This window comes from Stegostoma tigrinum, chromosome 7, assembly GCF_030684315.1.
Source record: "Stegostoma tigrinum isolate sSteTig4 chromosome 7, sSteTig4.hap1, whole genome shotgun sequence".
NCBI lineage: Eukaryota > Metazoa > Chordata > Chondrichthyes > Orectolobiformes > Stegostomatidae > Stegostoma > Stegostoma tigrinum.
In genome coordinates this window covers 107,499,733-107,524,831 of record NC_081360.1, presented here as the reverse complement: position 1 = coordinate 107,524,831, position 25,099 = coordinate 107,499,733, and the positions used below count along the sequence as shown (strand labels likewise).

The following is a 25,099-nucleotide window of genomic DNA, read 5'->3' as shown; positions in this document are numbered from 1 at the left end:
TGAATCCCAAGGGGCAATGGAAAGGTGGCATCAGACCCTAAAGACCATGTTGAGGGTTTATTGCCAGGATTACCCAAATGATTTGATAAAGGTATTGCATTTGTATTATTTGCTATTAGAGATAATCCAAATGAATCGAATCAGTTCAAATGGAGTAAACTGAAATTTGCACATGAAGTAAGATGGCCTTTAAAGTTAATTAAAGAAAAGTTGATAGGTCCTAAGTCAGAGATCTTACAGTTGGATTGTGCATCTGAGATGACAGAAAGATTACGCAGAGTAGGTGAATTAACTAGACAACATTTGAAGGTTGCACAGCACATAATGAAGCAAGAAGCAGATAATAAATTTAAAATTCGTATGTTTACATGTGGGAATAAAGTATTGGTTCTGTTACCAGTGGTAGGAGTTCGCTTCAAAGTGAGGTTTAGTGGTCCCTATCAGATAAAGACGCCAGACGGAAAAACATTCATGTGAACATGCTGAAACATCATTCCCTGAAACAGGGAAAGGGGATCGGAGAAACAGGTATTAGTTACTGTCAGAGTGAAGAATCAAATCCAGATGATTCAGATTTTGATGTGCCTCAGAATAAATTAGCTAATAAGTAAGTCCTTAAAGAATGGCATTACGTAATGATCTATCTGACCAGGAACAGAGAACTGAATGGAAAGACTCGTTACAGTGCTATAAGGACACTTGCAGAAATAGAATGGGGAAGACTAATACCAGAGTACATGAGGCCGATGTAGGAAATGCTGTTCTGATGAAACACCCGTATAGAATTAATCCTCTCAAAGCAGTACAGGTACAGAATGAAGTGGCAGTGATGCTCCAAGAGGACACTGAGACAAGCCAAAGCAAGTGGAATAAAAGCAAAGTTGCCGGTGAGCTCAGCAGGTCTGGCAGTATCCATGAAGGAAAAAACAGAGTGAACGTTTTTGGGTCTGGTGACCCTTCCTCAGAACTCAGTACACAGAGTTCTGAGGAAGGGTCACCAGACCCAAAACGTTAATTCTGTTTTTTCCCTCACAGATGCTGTCAGACCTGTTGAGCTTTGTCAGCAATTTTTATTTTTGTTCCTGATTTACAGCATCTGCAATTCTTTCAGTTTTCAAAGCAAGTTGTGTTTACCGAACTTGTTGACAGCACTCTGCGTAGACTATTGGAAGGTCAACGCTGTGACCAAATCTGACTCGGACTCAACTACAAGGCTGGAGGACTGTGTGGAAAAAGTAGGACAAACCACTTTAATTACGGTTACTGGTAAGAACCTTTGTCAGATTGAGCAAAATAAGTTTCTGATTTTGCAACCCCAAATAATCTATATGAATTTAAAGTATTGTCCTTGGGAATGAAAAAAGTGCACCAGCCACTTTTCAAAGACTTAAGAACAAATTGTGGCAGAATTGGCTAATTGTGCATCTATATGGGTGACTTAGATATCTTTAGCTATTTGTGGGAAAACTTGTGGATTTGCAGATGAACAGACCATCTGAATTGTAACAATTTGTATCAAAGGGTTTATAGTTAGCAGTCCAAGCTGCAGTTTTGTTTTATTAACAAGACAAGTTTGAAGTTGGCCAATTAATTTAAACCAGGCACACAGAGACCAAAAAAAATTACATTTAAATCTGATGGTTTTGACAGCATAGAACCAATCCTATTGATATGTCAAAGGGTATATAAAAAAAAGGGCATTTGCAAAATCGGCAGACCGCAAATTGCCATCTGTCAAGTTAACAATCAGCTCTAAAGAAAGAATCATTGGCTCACACAGAATTCTCCAAATCTCATCGTAAGCCTCATCTAAAAGGTATTGCTGCACTCTTGGCTAATATTCCTGACAAAAGAATTCAACAGAGAAGACGCTCTTGACAGTAGCTCAACAGAAAAAGCACAGAACATTGTGGAAGATGTAACCTGGCTATAATTTTGAGAGACGAAGTTCAAATTTTTTTTTATACTTTCAATTTTATAAGTGGGACTTGTGTATATTAGAAGAGCATACTATTAGAATTTTGTTTTATTCAGGAATAGTTAGTGGTTAGAAAGGAATTGTTTGGTATGTTAAGTTCAGTTAATTGGTTTGCTATTAGATAAATAGTTACTTATTGATTGAGTGGGTGTCAGGAGTTAACTTCATTTAACCACTCCTTTATAACAGACTGGCGAGTGAAAGGCCAGTTATACCATTTTTCACACTTCTTTTAACGGATGATGGGGCAAGGCGAGTCTCTCTGGGCGCCTCGGTTTTAGTTACCTTACAACCTCCACTTTATAACAACATTAGCTATATGGAAAACCTTTTAGTGTAAGAAAGACTAGAGGTATTAGTTACAAAAAGAGACTTAAAAATCCAGATAGTTTTTCCAAGTAGGGTTAAGGAGAATCCAAGGGATTGTATAAACTCATTAAGGACAAAAGAGTAACTAGGGAGAGATTTGGGGCCTTTAAAAATGAACAAAGTCACCTACGTGTGAAGCCACAGATGGGGGAGAAATATTTTACATCAGTGTTTACTGTGGGGAACATAGAATACAGAACATTACAGCACAGTACAGGCCCTTCGGCCCTCAATGTTGTGCTGACCTGTCATACTGATCTAAAGCCCGTCTAACCGACACTATTCCACGTACGTCCATATGCTCATCCAATGACGACTTAAATGTACCTAAAGCTGGCGAATCTACAATTGTTGCAGGCAAAGCGTTCCATTCCCTTACTACTCTCCAAGTAAAGAAACTACCTCTGACATCTGTCCTATATCTTTCACCCCCTCAATTTAAAGCTATGCCCCTTCGTGCTTGCCATCACCATCCTAGGAAAAAGGCTCTCCCTATCCAACCCTCTGATTATTTTATATGTTTCAATTAAGTCACCTCTCAACCTTCTTCTCTCTAATGAAAACAGCCTCAAGTCCCTCAGCCTTTCCTCGTAAGACCTTCCCTCCATACCAGGCAACATCCTAGTAAATCTCCTCTGCACCCTTTCCAAAGCTTCCACATCCTCTGCACCCTTTCCAAAGCTTCCACATCCTTAAGAATGTGGAAGATAGAGAATTTGGAGAAATAAATATGGGCACTTTTCAAGATGTCGCTATTAAACAGGAAATGGTGCTGGACATCTTAAAATGCATAAAAGTGGATAAATCTCTGGGACTTGATCAGGCATACGCTAGAACTCTGTGGGAAGCTAGGGAAGCGACTGCTGTACCCCTTGCTGAGATATTCGTATCATCAATTGCTATAAATAAAGTGCCAGAAGACTAGAGGTTGGCTAACACAGTGCCATCGTTTAAGAAAGGTGGTAAGGAAAAGCCGGGGAATTATAGACTAGTGAGCCTGTCATCAGTAGTGGGCAAGTTGTTTCAGGGTGTCCTGAGGGACAGGATTTCCATGCAAGGAACAGCAAGGAATGATTAGGAGATAGTCAATATGGCTTTGTGTATGGGAAATCAGGTCTGACTAGTGACCAAGTTATTTGAATAAATAACAAAGAATAAATGAAGGCAGAGCAGTGAACATGATCTATATGGTCTTCAGTAAAGCAGTTGACAAGATTAGATAACAGAATACAAGGAGAACTAGCCATTTGGATACCGAATTGGCTTGAAGGGAGGAGACGGAGGGTGGTGGAGGGTTGCTTTTCAGACTAGAGGCCTGTGACCAGCAGAATGCCAAAAGGACCTAGGTTCATTGCTTTTTGTCATTTATATAAATAATTTGGACGTGAACATAAGTGGTCTGGTTAGTAAGTTTGCAGACAACACCAAAATTGGTGGTGTAGTGGACAGCAAAGAAGGTTACCTCAGAGCTCAATGAGACCTTGACCAGATGGCTAATGGGCCAAAGGCTGGCAGACGAAGTATAATTTACATTATTGTGAAGAGTTGCATTTTAGGAAGACAAATTAGGGCGGGACCTATATACTTCACGGTAAAGTCCTGGGGAGTGCTGCTGAACAGAGACACCTTGGAATGAAGGTTCATAGTTCCTCGAAAGTGCAGTCACAGGTAGACAGGATAGTGAAGGCAGCATTTGATATGCTTGCCTTTGTTGGTCAGTGCATTGAGTACAGGAGTTGGGAGATCATGTGGCAGCATTGGTTAGGCCACTTTTCGAAAACTGTGTTCAATGTTGGTCTCCCTGCCATAGTAAGGACATTGTGAAGTTTGAAGGGTTCAGAAAGGATTTACAAGGATGTTGTTAGGGTTAGGGGGTTTGAGCTATAGGGAGAGGCTGAATAGACTGGACCGTTTTCCCTGGAGTGTCAGAGGCTGAGGGTTGACCTTAGAGGTTTATAAAATCATGAGTGGCATAGGGTGAATAGCTAAGGTCTTTTCCCTGGGGTGGGGGAGACCAAAGCTGGAAAGCATAGATTTAAGGTAAGTGACATAGAAGGAAAACTGGAAACTAGATGCATTTATAGAAATGAAAGATGCTTAATTCTCATTACTATGGTATTTCTCAGCCTTGTCTACTTGAAATTCCTAGGTAAATCTCAAGCATCTTTTTATGAAGGTTATTTGTTTATGTTAGAAGTATTTGGAATGAGTGATACGTTCAAAATGAGATTAAAGAATAAATTTTTTAGAAGCCATATTTCAGGGTCCTTAAATGCATTAGGCTGAGTAAATGATGAACATTTGAGAGCAACTGGTTTTATAACATTTTTGGAGGATGTCAATGAAAAATGGTGCTGCTCCTCACCCTGGGAAACAAACTTTTTTTAAAAACGTAGTTGAGAGTACTTTAATTGTTGAAACACTGGCCCTAGTAGAAGCGATGATATTGCATCCGACTTATCAAATATTTCAAGAGAAATTTTGTCCAAAGGCATTCAGAGGATAATTTCCCAACTGAATGTTATAATGATGATTGTTCCCTACGAGATAATGCACAATTGACAAAGTTTAAGGACTGACTCTGCAACTGTAAGAGATGCTAGCAAGAAATTTCAAAGATACAATAAATCAAGACAAATAATTGATTGTCATATTATTTTTTTAAAAATGCAAATGGAGATTACTAGAGGCCCTAGAAGAGGGATACTTTGTATTATGTGGAGCATGTAGTACAGAATGAACATACTCACTGAAGATGTAGGATATCATGATTCCTGGGATATAATGTCCAATCGCAGCCAGTGCTGAGCATCCAAGACACATCTTCAAACAGAACTGAAGGAAAATACAAAAGTCAAAAGCAAGATTTAATCTTTATACCACAAAGAAACCCTCAGTGAAAGGATAGTAAACACTGCTCGGCATGCCACTCCTTGCCTTCACCCAGCTCCCCTTCCCCATCACTAAGTGCTGTGCCCTACCTTGCCTGGGTTCTGTTTCTTGTACTCCAGAACTTCCTTCAGGTAGACATTAAAGGCCACACAGCTTTCAGCAAGATAACGGCAAAGGTCAGGCAGCCTGAGGAGACGAGGCCTTATGGAGTTTCCATCACTGGTTACAGAAGAGAAACAACCAATTAAATTTAGTTCCATTTTTTAAATTGCTCTAAAATCTGTGAACAACTTAGTTCACAGAAATCAGAACTGCAGAAAGGGATTATGATCAAAAATAGTTACATTAAACCCTGTCTTTGAAATGAGGGTTAAACGCAGTGCCAACAAAGTCAACACTAATAGATGTGCCCCTTAATATTTCCAGGTGTTACTAGCGCTGAATTCTCACTTTTAATATCTTAGAGGTTACCATGGATCAGAAACTGAACTGGACTAGCCATATAAATTCAATGGCAGGTTACAGGCTAGGAATTCTGCATCAATTAACTCACGGAATCTCCAATGCCTGTCTACTAGCTACAAGGTACAAGTTAGGAATGATAGAATACTCCTGACTTACCTGGATGGGTGCAGATCCAACATCCCTCAACAAGCCTGACAACATCCAGAACAAAGCAACCCAACACCTATAACATTTACATCCTTCACCACTCTCAGCAGCAGTGTACACCATGGATGAAATGCACTGCAGCAACTTACCAAGGTTCCTTCAACGCCCCAGTCTCCGTAACGTTAAGGACAGCAGAGAAATGGAATCTCACCACCTCCAAGCTACACCCACTCCTTACATGAAGCCATATCGTCATTCCTGCAATGACCCTGGGACAAAAAGTCCAGTAACTCTCTGCCTAACAGCACTGTGTCCCTACACCACATGATTGGAGTACCTGAAGGTAGCAGCTCAGCTTCTCTTGGGCAATTTGGGTAATTGGCAATGCAGTGATCATGTCACTGTGTTTGTAATTGAGTCCCAGCTAACGTTCTGGTGACATGGTTTCAGATCCAACCACAACACTTGTGGAATTTTAAATTCAATTAATAGCTTTCAATTTTAATACTAGTTTCAGTAATGTTGACTTGGTAACTGTCACTTGGGTAAACTTTTCTACTTCATTAACATCCTTTGCAAAAGAAAACCTGAAGTCTTTATCTGGTCTGGCCTATGGGACTCCAAATGTGAATAAAATGTGGCAACTTTTAATTGCCTTCTGAAATAATCAAGCAAGCCACCCTGTTCAAGGATGGTCTAGCCATCAATATCCACATCTTGTGAAATATCTAGATTTTTGAAAAACATTCTAAGCTTCATCAACACTGACACCATCACAAATGTCTTTACCTCAGCAAGTGATGTCAGACGTAAACGCCACCAAAAGGATGTTGATAGTGGGGATTCAGTAATTTTATATTCATTGACAGCACATGGGCATCACTCTCCAGGCCAGCATTTATTACTCATACCTAACTGCCCAGAGGGCAGTAGAGTCAACCACATTGCTATGGGTCTGCAGTCACAGGTAGACCAGACCAGGTAAGGATGGAAGTTTCCTTTCCCTACAGCACATTACTAAACAAGGTGTTTTTTTTTCTGAATTAGCATTAGTTTCATAGTCAAACTCTTATTTCCAGATTACTGAATTCAGACTCCACCATCTGCCATGAAGAGGCCAAACCAGATCCTGAGACCATTACGTGTGTCCCTGAATTAATAGTCCCAGCAATAATAACATGAGGCCACGACCTCACCACCAACAGTATTCACAGCAGGTGTGAGAACACAGCACAAGAAAAGCCTAACCTAGATCTCCATAACAGATTGTGGGAAGAGGGAGAAATCCAGGTTATGTGTGTTTCTGAAGCAAAAACAGAAATTGCTGGCAAAACTCAGCAGGTCTGAAGAAATCCAAACATTAACTCCGTTTTCTCTGCATAGATGTTGCCAGACCTGGTGAGTTTCACAACTAATTTCTGTTTTCCTTTCAGATCACCAGCATTCATAGTTCTGTGTTTCATTTGCATGTCTGATCAGGAGGAACTTATTCTGTTTCATAGTATTCATTGGATCCCTACAGTGTGGAAGCAGGCGATTCAGCCCACTGACTTCATACCAACCCCGCAAAGAGTATCCACCCAGTCCCATCCCCATCCCCTATCACTGTCTTCCACGGCTAAGACACCTAACGTGCATATCTTCGGACTGTGGGACAAAATCAGAGCGCCCAGAGGAAACCTATGCAAATTTCACAGATAGTCACCTGAGGCTGGAATCGAACTGGGTCCCTGGTGCTGTGAAGCAGCAGTGCTAATCACTGAGCCACCCTTAACACCTGTTTATGTGACCCAACAAGAAGGTAGGTGTCTCTAACAGATCCTGGCTAATGCAACCAGCCTGTGAGAAGCTCTGCATGCAGATTTACTCAGCACTACATGATCGGTCTCAAAACAACAAACCCAGCAGTAAATAAAAGTAAAATACCGCAAATGCTTGAAAAATCTGAAGCAAACACAGAATGCTGTAGAAACTCGCATGTCCAGTGACATTTGTTGAGAGAAAGAGAATTAATATTTTTCTGCACAGACGTTGCCAGGCCTTCTGAATTTCTGCAGCTGTCACTGTCTTTGGTCCAGCTTCAACAGTCCTGGGAGAGTCAATGCATTGTTTGTTTAGCTACTGTCTGCACAGAAGCTTACCACTCTGCTGCTTCTTAAAGATTAATTATTTAACTCTTAGGCACAGGGTCACACAAGCTGACGCCAAAAAAGAAGCATCAACCTAGTTTGGGGGCATCAGCCCTACAGCTGAAGATGGCACTCCAGCCATTCTTAAGTTAATACATTTGTTTGGTCATGTTGTCCATTGAGAAATGATTCAGATTAATCAAATATAATGGAAAAAAACATACCTCTCACCTTCATCCACGAGGCGATGGACTGTATAAAAAGAAAAGGTAAAACACTGTCACTCTCTGCGCGCACGCACACACACACGCACACACAAAATAATTTCTAGGTTACACGGAGGGCTCCATTCCATGGAGAGAGTCAAGAGCGAAAAATCTCTGGGTGGTGATTATGAACTGAATCCTTTGGCTAATTACTCGCCACAGTGAGTTTTTGCAGGGATGCTCATCAAGTGTAATTTCCGATTACATCTTATCAAACATGCTGCATCGACTCTCTAACCTGGCCCTATGGTATCCCTCATATCCCATTCTAACCCTATTGTACCATGCACCGCTCCCAGAATAACACTCCATTCCCCAGATAGCCACTGAAAGACCAGCATCTGTGCAACCCGGACAAGTGTTGGCATTCAGTGTTATCCAACTGGCACGGCAGCCATAAAACATGCTGCCCACAGCCAGCCAGGCTATACTCCCTCATGCTTACAACCCCATTCTCTCACCCTCGTTATTGTCTAACTATCACACTATACCAGTTACCTGTTTTCAGCTACATTCTTGCACATTTGAACATCTTCTCATTCCCCAGTAGGGAAAATGTGATGTGGAGGTGCCAGCCTGGACTGGAGTGGACAAGGTCAAAAATCCCACTACATCAAGTTATAGTCCAACAAGTTTATTTGAAGACACAAGCTTTCAGAGTCTCACTCCTTTAGGTGAGAGTAAGAGAGGTGGTATCAAAGACAGAATTTAGAAGCGAAAGATCAAAGAGTCACAGAACTGTTGCAGTGGAATAACAATTGGAGAAGTCGAAACATGCACTTGTATTGGCAGCTACCAGTAGTAAACAAAATAACTAGAGGTAGCAGGTTGGCCTCCCAATGCAGGCATCACAACCAAGGGCTACCTTATATTCTGTAATGGTTTTCTGCATCCTGTTCATGTCTACGAGAACAAAGTGCCAATCAGACCCTGTGTGGTTTGAGTACTTTAGAGGGGTCAGTTTTTGTACAATGTGTGCAGGAGGGTTTCCTGACACAGAATGTAGATAGGCCAAAAAGAGGTGAGGCCACATTGGATTTGGTTCTGGGTAATGAACCAGGCCAGGTGTTAGATTTAGAGGTAGGTGAGCACTTTGGTGATAGTGATCACAATTCAGTTACATTTACTTTAGCAATGGGAAGGGAAAGGTATTCACCGCAGGGTAAGAGTTACAGCTGGGGGAAAGGCAATTATGAAGCGATTAGGCAAGATTTAGGATGCATAGGATGGGGAATGAAACTGCAGGGGCTGCGCACTATTGAAATGTGGAGCTTGTTCAAGGAACAGCTACTGCGTATCCTTGATAAGTACGTACTTGTCAGGCAGGGAGGAAGCGGTCGAGTGAGGGAACCGTGGTTTACGAAAGAAGTTGAATCTCTTGTCCGGAGGGAAAAAGGGGGCTTATGTAAAGATGAGGCATGAAGGCTCAGTTAGGGCGCTTGAGAGTTAAAAGTTAGCCAGGAAGGACCTAAAGAGAGAGCTAAGAAAAGCCAGGAGGGGATATGAGAAGTCTTTGGCAGGTAGGATCAAAAGAAAACCCTAAAGTTTTCTATAGGTATGTCAGGAATAAAAAAATGACTGGAGTAAGATTAGGGCCAGTCAAAGGCAGTAGTGGGAAGTTGTGCGTGGAGTCCGAAGAGATAGGAGAGGCACTAAACGAACATTTTTCGTCAGTATTCACAAAGGAAAAAGACAATGTTGTTGAGGAGAATAGTGAGATACAGGCTATTAGACTAGACGGGACTGAGGTTCACAAGGAGGTTTTAACAATTCTGAAAAGTGTGAAAATAGATACGCTCCCTGGGTCAGATGAAAAATACAGGAACAGTGCCAGAAGACTGGAGGAGAGCAAATGTTGTCCCCTTGTTCAAGAAGGAGGGGGTCTTATTTTGGTTGTGGGTAAAGTGTTGGAAAGAATTATAAGAGATAGGACTTATGATCATCTAGAAAGGAATAATTTGATTAGGAATAGTCAACTTGGTTTTGTGAGGGTTAGGTTGTGCCTCTCAAACCTTATTGAGTTCTTTGAGAAGGTGACCAAACAGGTAGATGAGGGCAAAGCGGTTGCTGTGGTGTATATGGATTTCAGTAGAGCGTTTGATAAGGTTCCCCACGGTAGGCTATTGCAGAAAACTCGAAAGCATGGGATTCAGGGTGGTTTAGATCAGAAATTGGCTAGCGGTAAGAAGACAGAGGGTGGTGGTTGATGGGAAATGTTCATCCTGGAGTTTGGTTACTAGTGGTGTACCGCATGGATCTGTTTTGGGGCCACTGCTGGTTGTAATTTTTATAAATGACCTGGATGAGGGCGTAGAAGGATGGCTTAGTAAATTTGCGGATGACACTAAAGTCGGTAAGCTGCAGAGCTGGGCTGAGAGGTGGTAAATGGAGGTAGTAAATGGAGGTAATGCAGAAAACTGAGGTGATTCATTTTGGAAGGAGTAACAGGAATACATGGGCTAATGGTAAGATTTTTGGTAGTGTGGATAAGCAGAGACATCTCGGTGTCCATGTGCTTAGATCTCTGATAGTTGCCACCCAGATTGATAGGGTTGTTAAGAAGGCGTACAGTGTGTCAGGTTTTATTGGTAGAGGGATTGAGTTTCGGAGCCATGAGGTCATGTTGCAGCTGTACAAAACTCTGGTGCGGCCGCCCTTGGAGTATTGCATACAGTTCTAGTTGCCACATTATAGGAAGAATGTGGAAGCATTGGAAAGGGTGCAGAGGAGATTTGCCAGGATGTTGCCTGGTATGGAGGGAAGGTCTTATGAGGAAAGGCTGAGGGACTTGAGGCTGTTTTTGTTAGACAGGTGGAGGTTAGGAGGTTACTTAATAGAGACATACAAGATGATCAGAGGATTAAATAGGGTGGACAGTGAAAGCCTTTTTCCCTCGGATGGTGACGGCTAGCACGAGGGGACATAGCTTTATACTGAGGAGTGACAGATATAGGACAGATGGTTGCAGATGACACAAAGGTTGGAGGTGTCGTTGACAGTATAGAGGGCTGTTGTAAGCTGCAGTGGGACATTGACAGGATGCAGAGATGGGCTGAGAGGTGGCAGATGTTGTTCAACCTGGATAAATGTGAGGTGATGCATTTTGGAAGGTCGAATTTGAAAGCTGAGTACAGGATTAAGGATAGGATTCTTGGCAGCGTGGAGGAACAGAGGGATCTTGGTGTGCAGATACATAGATCCCTTAAAACGGCCACCCAAGTGGACAGGGTTGTTAAGAAAGCATATGGTGTTTTTGGCTTTCATTAACAGGGGGATTGAGTTTAAGAGTCGTGAGATCTTGTTGCAGCTCTATAAAACTTTGGTTAGACTGCACTTGGAATACTGCGTCCAGTTCTGGTCGCCCTATTATAGGAAAGATGTGGATGCTTTGGAGAGGGTTCAGAGGAGGTTTACCAGGATGCTGCCTGGACTGGAGGGCTTATCTTATGAAGAGAGGTTGACTGAGCTCGGACTCTTTTCATTGGAGAAAAGGAGGAGGAGAGGGGACCTAATTGAGGTATACAAGATAATGTGAGGCATAGATAGAGTTGATAGCCAGAGACTGTTTCCCAGGGCAGAAAAGGCTAACACGAGGGGTCATAGTTTTAAGCCGGTTGGAAGAAAGTATAGAGGGGATGTCAGAGGCGGGTTCTTTACACAGAGAGTTGAGAGAGCATGGAATGCGTTGCCAGCAGCAGTTGTGGAAGCAAGGTCATTGGGGACATTTAGGAGACTGCTGGACATGCATATGATCACAGAAATTTGAGGGTGCATACATGAGGATCAATGGTCGGCACAACGTCGTGGGCTGAAGGGCCTGTTCTGTGCTGTACTGTTCTATGTTCTATGTCAGAGGTAGGTTCTTTACTGAGAGTAGTAAGGGCGTGGAATGCCCTGCCTGCAACAGTCGTAGACTCACCAACTTTAAGGGTATTTAAATGGTCATTGGATAAACATGTGTGTAGGTTACATGGGCTTCAGATTGGTTTCACAGGTTGGCGCAACATTGAGGGCCGAAGAGCCTCTACTGCGCTGTAATGTTCTATGTTCTGTCTTCTATCTTCTCCTTAAACGTACTCACTGTCCCAGTATTCACTGCATTTTGGTATACTGAATTCCACAGATTCACAATCCTTTAAGCAAAATAATTTTTCCTCATACAGTAAAAACAGGGACTAAGGTTCTTGAGTAAATTTGTAGCTCAGGTTATGAATGCAGTGGTTGGTTCACTTGCCGAGCTGGTTCATTAGTTCGCAGACGTTTCATCACCCTGCTATGTGACATCATTAGTGTAGTCACTTCTCCAGAAGCTACACTGACGATGTTACCCAGTGGGGTAATGAAACGTCTGTGAATTGATGAACCAGCACGGCAAACGAACTAATCAAGCAACCAAGGGCTTGCTGGAAATCTGAAACAAAAGCAGAGAATCAGAAATCTCAGAGATAGTAGGAACTGCATATGCTGGAGAAGCTGAGATAACAAGGTGTAGAGCTGGATGAGCACAGCAGGCCAAGCAGCATCGGAGGAGCAGGAAAGCTGACGTTTCGGGCCTAGACCCTTTCTTCATTCTTTCTTGCATTATAGGAAGGATGCGGAAGCACTGGAAAGGGTGCAGAGGAAATTTACCAGGATGTTGCCTTGTATGGAGGGAAGGTCTTACAAGGAAAGGCTGAGGGACCTGAGGCTGTTTTCATTAGAGAGAAGGTTAAGAGGTGTCCTAATAGACACATACAAGATGATCAGAGGATTAGATAGGGCGGACAGTGAGAGCTTTTTTCCTCAGATGGTGATGGCTAGCATGAGGGGACATAGCTTTAAATTGAAGGGTGAAAGATGTAGGACGGAAGTCAGAGGTAGGTTCTTTACTCAGAGAGTAGTAAGGGCGTGGAATGACCTGCCTGCAACATTAGGAGACTGGACAACTTTAGGGGCATTTATATGGTCATTGGATAAACATATGGATGATAACGGAATAGTGTGGGTTAGATGGGCTTCAGATTGGTTTCACAGGTCAGCACGACATCGAGGGCCGAAGGGCCTGTACTGCGCTGTAATGTTCTATGGTTCGAGGTGCCTGATGCAGCTGAGCTCTGACACCCACAAGGGGAGCTTTCTTATCACTCTCCTTACATGACCACTCCCATTCCTCCAGGTCCTCAGCATCTATCACTTTGCCTGCTGTTTGACCCCAATGGCAAACAAACGACACGTGGTAAAATAGGGTTAGGATCAAAAGCAAGGGGCGCCATAATGGAGGGGTTCAATAAGGCGATGTAAAACTCGTGACCAAAGGCATGGTCACCTTTGAGGCCTAAACACATGTACTGCATGCACTGAACGTGGGTAAAGGTATGATTCCGAGTTACGTGTGGCTGGATTTTGCAAGATCATGCTTCAAGGCTGTTGATCACATTGGTATGCTACTTGATGCTGTGCAACATAGAGGTGCGTCACAGCCAGCAGCAAGCTGAAATTGCCAGGAACCTATTCTGACTTCCAAGTCAAGTTTTCTTGACATTTAGCTTATTTGGTGAGGTGAATAAAATAAGCAGCTGAATATTTATCAGGTTAGTTGAGGTGTCGTCGCCTCCTGGCAAGAAACTTGCTTCGTCATTCAGCAAATACACAGATGTAGCAAGTGGTTCCTTATGTCAACTGGCCTCTTAGAACGTCTCAGATTGTACCATAAATATCACGATAGCTCATGGTGGTCAGACTCCAGTACAATTCTGCTATGCATATGCGGATAATGTAGGGGCAAAGCATGTGGTCTTGTTGTTCAGGTCACTGTATCTGAGAGATATTGGTGAGGAGGGATTGTGGTCATCAGCGGCAGGGACCTTAGAGGTCACTGGATTGGTGTTCATTGTGGACTGTGTGCAGAGAAGGGCTCAGCTTACCAGCAACGTGGGTTAACAACTCGGTCTTCCAATTGTCCAGGAATACAGTGGCCAGCACTGACAAGCTAATCAGGAAGACTGGGCGTAGCGAGGTAGAGGAAAACAACCTGAATGTGGGAAATGAAAGGGAGACATCACGCAAGGGAATAAATTCACATATATTCCAACTCTGCATTGTAACTACAAAGTCTGGGCTTGAAATTCCTTTCCAAAATCACCTACCCTGCCAACTGGTTTGAAAATTACCCCGTTCAGATTGCAGCCCCATCCACCTGACATTTAACAGATCTTTATAATATAGCACAGGAAGTAGTTTGGTCATTTTGAAAACACTGATCAAAACTCCCTTGTAGATTCTCTCTCTTTGGAGAACACCACCGTTTGATAGAAGGAATAGAATTGGGTATTTGGAACTTGAGCCTGTTTCACCGTTCAATATCTCAGTTGACCTTCTACACCCAATGGCCATACCTCCCAAATTCTAAGAATTTATTGACTCCATCTTGAATTTACTGACAAACTAAGCATCATTAGCCTTCCTTGGTAGAGAATGTGAAAGATGTGCAACCCCATAAGTGAAGGAATTGCTCATCTCAGTCTGAAATGACCAAATCTATTTTCTGAAGCTACAGTTTCTGGTTTTGATGGCAGAGACTAACGTTTCAGTGTTCGCCTGTCAAGCCCACCAAACATGTTACACATCACAATCAGATCGCACTCATTCTTCTAAGCTCCTGAAAGTATTTAGTGAAATTCTCTTCAAATATGATATTCCTTCGCACCAAGAATGAGTTGAATAAATTTATAAGCAAAGAAAGAACAAAGAAAATTGCAGTACAGAAACAGGCCCTTTGGCCCTCCAAGCCTTCACTAACATGCTGCCTGTCACAACTAATTCCAGGGACTATATGCCTCTATGCCCATCCTATTAGTTGAGACGCCTTTCAGGAGTCACAATAGTATCTGCTTCCACTACCTCCCGCAACAGTGAGTTCCAGGCCCACACCACCCTCTGTGTAAAATACTTGCCTTTAAACCTTGCTCTTCGCATGTTAAATCTGTGGCCCCTGGTAACTGACTCATCCACCCTGGGAAAAAGCTTCTGATGTAGCAACTTTAACATGATAAACATTGTGTTGTTCATGAGCAAATGGGACCCAACAGTGGACAAGAGACACAAGTCACTTAGGTAAGCTGACAAAATAAAAGCAGAGAAGTTTAAAAGGATATATTTTGGTATGTGGGCAACAAATGCTGGCCAGCAAGTGACAGCCACATCACATAAATGAGTTTTAAAAATGAATAAGGGAAGAATATAAACGGATACAAAGTTGAGTTCAGGAAGACAGAGGATGGCAGACCGACTATTTCAGGCAGTAGGGCATTTGGGAAATCTGGTAAAAACTGATTTATGAATGCTTATACAAACTCTATTTCTCTATATATACTGCCAATAATCTCAGATGCTGTTTAACATAAAGAATATCCTAAATTTATAAGATAACATGGTATGAAGCTGGATGAACACAGCAGGCCAATCAGCAGAGGAGCAGGAAAGTTTGACGTTTCAGGTCGAGACCTTTCTTCTGAAATTGGGGAGGGGAAGGGGATTCTGAAATAAATAGGGAGAAGGGGGAGGCAGACAGAAGATGGATAAATGAGAAGATAGGGTGAGAGGAGACAGACAGGTCAGATGAAATCACGGCTGGTCTAGAGTCCTCAATTTCACTTTCTGCTGTTTCCCCAATACCCCTTGATTCCCTTACTAATGAACAATCTGAATATATTTAACAACCCAGACTCAACAGCCCTCTGCAGGAAAGAATTCCACAGATTTACTACCCTCTGGGCAACTCCTTACGCAGGTTATGCCATCTGGTCCCAGGCTCTCCAAAAAGGGGAAACAACTTCTCTGCATCATTGCTGTGAAACATACAAGATTTTGAGGGGCTCCAATGTGGTCTTCCCTCATTCTTCCAAACTCCAATGCGTACAAGCCCAATTTAGTCAATCTTCCTTCATTATAAAAATTCTTCCATCCATGGCATCAACCTAGTAAACCTTCACTGATGCAGTCCACTGAAATGCTTCAAATCACAGACACTGCTTTCTGTAGAAAATGAGCATCAATTTGGACAAACACTCAATATGGAAATCAAGTCTGAGCAAGAGTGGAGTCATAGACTTTTTACAGCATGCCCAACGGCCTTTTCAGCCCACATACTGCTGGTTATCAAATATCCATCCATTCTAATTTTATTTTCCAACACTTGGCCTGCGATCTTGTATGATATTTCAACTACTCACCTAAATAATCAAATAATTTCATTTTGTGATATGCATTTAGGAATAGAACTGGCCTCAGGCGCCAAGGGAGAATGTTGTTTCCCCTCAAGTTCTGCGGCAACAATGACCCCCGTATGAAAACCCGGCCCACTCCCCTCTACCCGGGTCCAGGACAGGGCTGAAAATCTAGACCGGGGACGGCAGACAGAGACATTGGCCACAATAATTCTCCCGATCTGAGACAGGAGATCTTTACCAGAATAGGCCGGAGAGGCCGAGCAGCATCAGGCCGCTGTGTAGCGGCCGCTCCCACACCAACAAGCTCTGCAGGTAGATCAGGGCCGGCTCACATCGACACAGCAGCCGTCGCCAGAGCTCCTCAATCCGCTGCACATCCGCACCGTCACCCAGGGCTGAAGACCAACCTTCCCCCCCTCCCTCTCTCCCCAATCCAGGGCCCGAACCTTCTGCCCAGGCTCCGAGTCCTCCTCTACCTAGTTCGCCAGTTTCCAGTCTCGTTCTCCCAAGCCCCTCGCCAGCAGGCCCCAATCGCCCGTTTCCGGGCCCTTCACCCCCGAGTGCCCCGGCTCCGGGCCCTTCTGCCCCGGCCCCTTCTCCCCCGGCTCCCGGCCCTTCTGCCCCGGCCCCTTCTCCCCCGGCTCCCGGCCCTTCTGCCCCGGCCCCTTCTCCCCCGGCTCCCGGCCCTTCTGCCCCGGCCCCTTCTCCCCCGGCTCCGGCCCCTTCTCCCCCGGCTTCGGGCCCCTCTCCCCCGGGCCCGCCGGCTCCGGGCCCCTCTCCCCCAGGTGCCCCGGTTCCCGCAGCTCCTTCTCTCCCGGATCCCACAGGTCTGTCTCGAGCGAGTGTTTCTATCTCTCCCTCAGCCGCCGACATCTTGTATTATTATTGTTAGTGCGTCAGGATCCGGAACTAGCGTCATCAGAAAAACCTCACTTCCGCTGGTCAGAGATAATGGGAACTGCAGATGCTGGAGAATCCGAGATAACAAAGTGTGGAGCTGGATGAACACAGCAGGCCCAGCAGCATCTCAGGAGCACATTCCTCTGATGAAGGGTCTCGGCCTGAAACATCAGCTTTTGTGCTCCTAAGATGCTGCTTGGCCTGCTGTGTTCATCCAGCCCCACACTTTGTTATCACTTCCGCTGGTCCTCAACGTGCCGACTGAGAAACCATAGCAACAGGCCCCAACCTCACACCAAACCCCGCCCCTAGTACTAATCTTCGCCCAGAGCGCAAACCCCGCCCCAAAGCTGTTCCCACCGAAATCCAAGCCCCGCCCCTAACCCTTCCTCAAGAGTTCTGAGGAGACCTGCTGAGCTTTTCCAGCAACTTTGTTTTTGCCCGCAGTTCTGAACTTTATCCCTTTCCCAGACCACGACCGAAATCCAAATCCCGCCCCAACTCAGTCCCTCCCGAAACCCAAACCCCGCCCCTAACTCCAAACCCCGCCCTAACCCAGTTCTTACCGAAACCCAAACCCCGCCCCAACTCCAAACCCCGACCCAACCCAGTCCCTCCCGAAACCCAAACCCCGCCCCTAACTCCAAACTCCGCTCCAACCCAGTCCCTACCGAAACCCAAACCCCGCCCCTAACTCCAAACCCCGCCCCATACCAGTCCCTACCGAAGCCCAAACCCCGCCCCAACTCCAAACCCCGCCCCAACCCAGTCCCTACCGAAACCCAAACCCCGCCCCTAACTCCAAACCCCGCCCCAACCCAGTCCCTACCAAAACACAAACCCCGCCCCTAACTCCAAACCCCGCCCCAACCCAGTCCCTATCGAAACCCAAACCCCGCCCCAACTCCAAACCACGCCCCAACCCAGTCCCTACCGAAACACAAACCCCGCCCCAACTCCAAACCCCGCCCCAACCCAGTCCCCACCGAAACCCAAACCCCGCCCCAACTCCAAACCCCGCCCCAACCCAGTCCCTACCGAAACCCAAACCCCGCCCCAAACTCCAAACCCCGCTCCAACCCAGTCCCTACCGAAACACAAACCCCGCCCCTAACTCCAAACCCCGCCCCATCCCAGTACCTACCGAAACACAAACCCCGCCCTAACTCCAAACCCCGCCCCAACCCAGTCCCTACCGAAACCCAAACCCCGCCCCTAACTCCAAACCCCGCTCCAACCCAGTCCCTACCGAAACACAAACCCCGCCCCTAACTCCAAACCCCGCCCCAACCCCGTCCCTACCGAAACACAAACCCCGCCCTAACTCCAAACCCCGCCCCAACCCAGTCCCTACCGAAACCCAAACCCCGCCCCAACTCCAAACCCCGCCCCAACCCAGTCCCAACCGAAACCCAAACCCCGCCCCAACTCCAAACCCCGCCCCAACCCAGTCCCTACCGAAACCCAAACCCCGCCCCTAACTCCAAACCCCGCTCCAACCCAGTCCCTACCGAAACACAAACCCCGCCCCTAACTCCAAACCCCGCCCCAACCCAGTGCCTACCGAAACACAAACCCCGCCCTAACTCCAAACCCCGCCCTATCCCAGTCCCTACCGAAACACAAAACCCCGCCCCAACTCCAAACCCCGCCCCAACCCAGTCCCTACCGAAACCCAAACCCCGCCCCTAACTCCAAACGGCGCCTATTCCCCTAACCCCGCCCCCGTGGAATTTTCCAGTTCTCCAGGTTTGGTGACACGGGAGGCTGTAGGCTTGATTGTCCGCAATGGCAGGTTAAAACATTAAGTTTTAGCTCTTAGGATCCAATTCGGCTTTAGCTCAACGTCAGTAACAGGGAAAGTCGTGTTATACAGGACGGAAACAGCTTATCCGCGCTGACTAGACATCCCAATCCGACTTACTCCCATCTGTCAGCATTTGGCCCATGTCCCTCTAAACCCTTCCTATTCATGTACCCATTCAGATGCCTTTTAAATGTTGTAATTATACCAGTCTCCAACATTTCCTTTGGCAGCTCATTCTCTACGCCCTCTGTGTGAAAAGGTACCCCTTTGTGCCTTTTAAATTTTTCTCCTCTCACTTTAAAATTATGGCCTGTAGTTTAGAAAAGACCTTGTCTATTTACCCTGTCCATGCCCTCACGATTTTATAAACTCACCCTTCAGTCATATAAAGTCACCCTTCAGCCTCTGACACTCCAGGGAAAATAGAATATAGAACAGTACAGCACAGTACAGGTTCTTTGACCCATGATGCTATTATCCTACCCCTGACATCTCCCATAATTTTAAGGTGACTGGTGGAAGATATTGGGGCGATGTCAGAGGTAGGTTCTTCACACAGAGTGGTGGGTGTGTGTGGAATGTGCTGCTGGCAGTGGTAGTGGAGTCAGATACTTCAGAGACATTTAAGTGACTCTTGGATAGGCACATGGAGGATAGTAAAATATAGGGTATGCAAGAGTAGTTTGATCTTAGAGTAGGATAATAGTTTGGCATAACATCATGGGCCGAAGGGTTACTGTACTGTTCTGCGCCAGGGGTGCAGGTTTAATTCCAGACTCAGGTGACAGTTTGTGGAGTTTGCACATTCTTCCCGTGTCTATCTGGGTTTCCTCCAGGTGCTGCAGTTTCACCCCACAGTCTGAAGGCATACAGGTTTACTAAATTGGCCATAGTGTGCAGGCTAGCTGGGTTAGCCATTGCAAAGTAATGAGTTACAGGAATGGGCAGGTCATGGGACTCGTTGGAATATTCTTTGGACGGTCAATGTAGCCTTAACCGGCTGAATGGCCTGGGTCTACACTGTGTGGATTCTGTGATTCTGTACAGTTTTTAAGGAATGTAATAGAGTAGATAAAGGAGAACAAGTCGCTGTGGTGTGTTTAGATTTTCAGAAGGCTTTTGATAAGGTCCTACTGAATGAGTTTATTGTGGAAATTCAGAGCTCAAGTAATAGGGAGTAATATTTCAGCATGCATTGAGAATTAATTGATAGACTGAAATCAGAAAGCTGGAGAAAAATGATTTTGGAATGTATGGAAATTGGCGTGCCACAGGGACGAGAACCAGGGTCCTAACTATTCACATTTTGAAATATAAAATATGATTTTCCCAAGTTAGTATGGCTTCATAACTGGGAAATCATGCCAGATACATTTATGGGAATTCTTTGAGGAGCCGGATAGATAAGATGGAAGTGGTGGATGTAAAATATTTGAACTTTGAGGAAGTAGTTGATGAGATAACACACAGTAGGCTAATTAATTTAAAAAAAGAGCCCATGGTTTTGGACATGGTAGAAAGAACAGTAGAGCATAGTACCGAGCCCTTTAGCCCATCACGCCTGTGATGAAAAACGATACCTTTTTAAACTAAAACATTTTGCTTCTACATGGTCCATATTCCGATATTCCCTGCCTGTTCATGTACCTGTCAAGATGCCTCTGAAACATTGCATCTGTTTCTACCATGTCTACAGGCAGGACATTTCAGACACTTGCAGCTCTCTGTGTAAAACAAAATTGCCTTGCATCTTTAAACTTTCACCCTTTTACCTTAAACCAATGTCCCCCAGTAATTGACATTTCTACCCAAGGGAAGAGACTCCTACTATCCATTCTATACATTGCCTGTCATAATTTTGTAAACTTCTTTCAGAGCCCTCAACCTCTGATGTTGAAGTAAAAATAGACCAAGTTTATCTAACCTCTCCTTATAGCTAATACTCTCCAAACCAGGCAACATCATGGTCATCTATTTCTATCCCCTGTCCAAAGCCTCCACATCCTTCTGATAGGATGGTGACCAGAACTGTATGCAGTATTCCAAATGTGGCTTAACTAAAGCTCATTAGAGCTTCAATATGGCTTGCCAATTTTTATGCTCTATGCCCTGACTGATGAAGGCAAACGTGCCCTACACTTTGATTACTTTATTCACTGATGTTGCCACTTTCAAGGAACTATGGGCTGTACACCGACATACCTTTGGATGTTAGGAACAAAAACAAAGTTGCTGGAAAAGCTCAGCAGGTCTGGCAGCATCTGTGAAGGAAAAAACGGAGTTAACGTTTCGGGTCCGGTGACTCTTCGTCAGAACTCTGAAATGTTAGCTCTATTTTTTCCTTTTCAGATGCTGCCAGACCTGTTGAGCTTTTACAGCAATTTTGTTTTTGTTCCTGATTAACATGCATCCACAGTTCTTTTGGCTTTTACCTTTGTATGTTAATGCTTATAAGGGTTCTGCCATTTTCTGTGTACTTTGCCCCTGCATTAGACCTTCCAAAATGTATCATTTTGCATTTGTCTGGACTAAATTCCATTTTCTGTTGCTCCAACCAAGTCTGTAGCCTGTCTGTACTCCATTACATCCTCTGGCAATCCTCCTCATTATCCACAGCTTCCCCAAACTTTGTGTTGTCTGCAAACTTACTAATCAGACCACCTATATTCCGCTCTAAATCATTTACATACTTTCCAAACAACAGTGAACCAGCACCGATCCCTGAGGAACATCACTGGTAACAGATCACCATGTCAAAAAGACACCTTCCTAAACAACACCTATCTAGGCCCTCTGTCTTGACTGACCAAGCCAGTTCTGTATCCATCTTGCCAGTTCACTGCTGATCCCATGTGGCTTCACCTTCTGTATTATCCTGCCATGAGGTACCTCATCAAAGGTCTTACTAAAGTCCATTTAGATAACATCCACCACTCCATATTAGCACAGTTAGAGGGCTAGTTAAATAATAGAAGTCAGAGAGTTGGGATAAGGAAGGTCTTTTCAGAATGGTAAATTGTAACTAGTGGAGAGACCCAGAGATCAGTGCTTGGGCACAATTATTTACAATATGTAAATGACTTGAATAACAGAAGTGAATGCATTATAGCCAATTTTGTGCATGACCCAAAAATAGGTGGGAAGGCGTGTGCTGAGAATGACACAAAGAATCTACAGAGGGGTGTAGACAGGTGAAGTGAGTAGACAAAAGCTTGATCCATTAAATATAATGTGGGAAAATGTGAGGCTATGTACTTTGGCAGGATGAATGGAGGAACAGAATATTATTTAAATGTAGAGCGATGCAGAAAGCTACAGCACAGGGGGAATTAGAAATCCTGTGTGTAAAAAGTTAGCATTGAAGTTCAGGAGGTAATAGACAAGGAAAATGAAATGCTGGTCTTTGTTTCAAAGGGAATGCAGTATAGATACGGGAGAAGTCTATAGATAGGGAATCTACACCAGTCACTAATTAGACCATACTGAGAATATACTGTGAACAGTTTTGGTCCTCATGTGCATTATACTAGCATTCGAGGCAGTCCAGGGAAGGCTTACAAGTCTGATATCTGGTATGGAGGGATTTTCTTATGAGGAGATATTGCGTAGATTGGATTTGTATTCATTGCACTCGAGGAGAACGATACAAGACCTCACTGAACATATCCGATCTTTAGGAGTGTTGACAGAATAGATGCAAAAAAGTTGTTTTCCCTTGTGGGAGAGTTTAGAACCAGAGAGCATAATCTCAAAATCAGGGGCCACCCATTTAAGACAGAGATAAGGAGGAATTTCTTACTTCAGAGTGCAGATGATGTATATTGTGGATAAATGTGAGGACTTCCATTTTGGTCAGCGGAATAGAAAGAAACTTTGTATCCAAATAAAGGGAAGTTTCAGAGTGTTTCAGTGCCAAAGGATCTGGGTGCCCTCATTGGATGAGCATATGTACATACATGGAATAGTGTAGGTTAGATGGGCTTCAGATCGGTATGACAGGTCGGCACAACATCGAGGGCCGAAGCACTTGTACTGTGCTGTAATGTTCTATGTTCTATGTATGAATTGCAGAAAACTAATAGGCAGGTGCAGCAGATAATAAGGAAGGCAAACAGAATTTTGGCATTTATTGCCAGAGGTATAAAAGTAGGGAAGAATTGTAATTCTGTAATTGTACAAGGCATTAGTGAGACTGCACCTGAAGTATTGCAAACAGATCACAGAATCCCTATGGTGTGGAAACAAGCCCTTTGGCCCAAAAAGTCCACATTGACCCTCAGAGCATATTGCTCAGACCCATCCCACCTAATCCACACTATGGGCAATTTAGCATGGCCAATCCACCTAGCTTGCATGTCCTTGGACTATGGGAGGAAATCCATACAGACAGTTGTTTGAGAATGGAATTGAACCCAGGCCCCTGGTGATGGGAGGCAGAGGTGCTGATCAACGAGCCACTGTGCCATCCTTAACAATTTTGGTCAACCTGAGGAGGGATGTCGTTGCAATAGAGGCAGGTCAGAGGAGGTTTACTAGATTGATCCCGGAGGTGACGGATTTTTTTTTGAGGAGAGATTGAGCAGTTTAGGCCTATACTCCCTGGAGTTTAGAAGAATGAGAGGAGATCTAATTGAGGTATATAAGATGCGAAAGGGGATTACCACTGTACACATGGAAAGGATGTTTCCTCATATGGGGCAATCAAGAATGAGTTGTTATAAAGAGTAACAGATTTAAAACAGATGACGAGAAAATAGAAATTGCAGGAGAAGCTCAGCAGGTCTGGCAGCATCTGTGAAGAGAAGGCAGAGTCAACATTTTGGGCCCAGTGATCCTTCATGAGATTTCTGATTGGATGAACACAGCAGGACAAGCAGCATCAGAGGAGCAGGAAAGAAAGAAGAAAGGGTCTAGGCCTGAAACGTCAGCTTTCCTGCTCCTCCGATGCTCCTTGGCCTGCTGTGCTCATCCAGCTCTACACCTTGTTATCTCAGCTTCTCCGGCATATGCAGTTCCTACTATCTCTGAGATTTCTGATTCTCTGTTTTTGTTTCAGATTTCCAGCAAGTCCTTGGTTGCTTGATTAGTTCGTTTGCCGTGCTGGTTCATCAATTCACAGACGTTTCATTACCCCACTGGGTAACATCGTCAGTGTAGCTTCCGGTGAAGTGACTACACTAATGATGTCACATAGCAGGGTGATGAAACGTCTGCGAACTAATGAGCCAGCTCGGCAAGTGAACCAACCACTGCATTCATAACCTGAGCTACAAATTTACTCAAGAACCTTAGCCCTTGTTTTTACTGTATGAGGAAAAATTATTTTGCTTAAAGGTTTGTGAATCTGTGGAATTCAGTATGCCAAAATGCAGTGAATGCTGGGACAGTGAGTACATTTAAGGAGAAGATAGAAGACAGAACATAGATCATTACCACGCAGTACAGGCCCTTCGGCCCTCAATGATGCGCCAACCCGTGAAACCAATCTGAAGCCCATCTAACCTACACATATGTTTATCCAATGACCATTTAAATACTCTTAAAGTTGGCGAGTCTACGACTGTTGCAGGCAGGGCATTCCACACCCTTACGTAAAGAACCTACCTCTGACATCTGTCCTGTATCTTTCACTCCTCAGTATAAACCTATGTCCCCTCGTGCTAACCATCACCATCCGAGGAAAAAGGCTTTCATTGTCCACCCTATCTAATCCTCTGATCATCTTGTATGTCTCCATTAAGTCACCTCCTAACCTTCTTCTGTCTAACAAAAACAGCCTCAAGTCCCTCAGCCTTTCCTCATAAGACCTTCCCTCCATACCAGGCAACATCCTGGTGAATTTCCTCTGCACCCTTTCCAATGCTTCCACATCCTTCCTATAATGTGGCGACTAGAACTGTATGCAATACTCCAAGTGCGGCCGCACCAGAGCACAGCTG

At 44.5% G+C, this 25,099-nt stretch overlaps 1 protein-coding gene across 2 annotated transcripts in view; it reads right to left on the bottom strand.

Annotated features, from left to right (window-relative positions):
* Positions 1 to 17,508, bottom strand: part of retreg2 (reticulophagy regulator family member 2) — a 79,489-nt gene extending 61,981 nt beyond the window's left edge. The window contains exons 1-5 of one of the 2 annotated variants that reach the window (XM_059647630.1): positions 16,692 to 17,508; positions 14,150 to 14,256; positions 8,205 to 8,232; positions 5,329 to 5,458; positions 5,098 to 5,182 (exon numbers count right to left, since the gene is read on the bottom strand). In XM_059647630.1, coding sequence (XP_059503613.1) covers positions 5,098 to 5,182; positions 5,329 to 5,458; positions 8,205 to 8,232; positions 14,150 to 14,256; positions 16,692 to 17,326 — 985 coding nt within the window. In that variant the 5' untranslated portion in view covers positions 17,327 to 17,508. The remainder of the gene's footprint in view (positions 1 to 5,097; positions 5,183 to 5,328; positions 5,459 to 8,204; positions 8,233 to 14,149; positions 14,257 to 16,691) is intronic. The other variant, XM_059647629.1, reaches the window with a different exon arrangement.
* Positions 17,509 to 25,099: the final 7,591 nt, after the last annotated feature.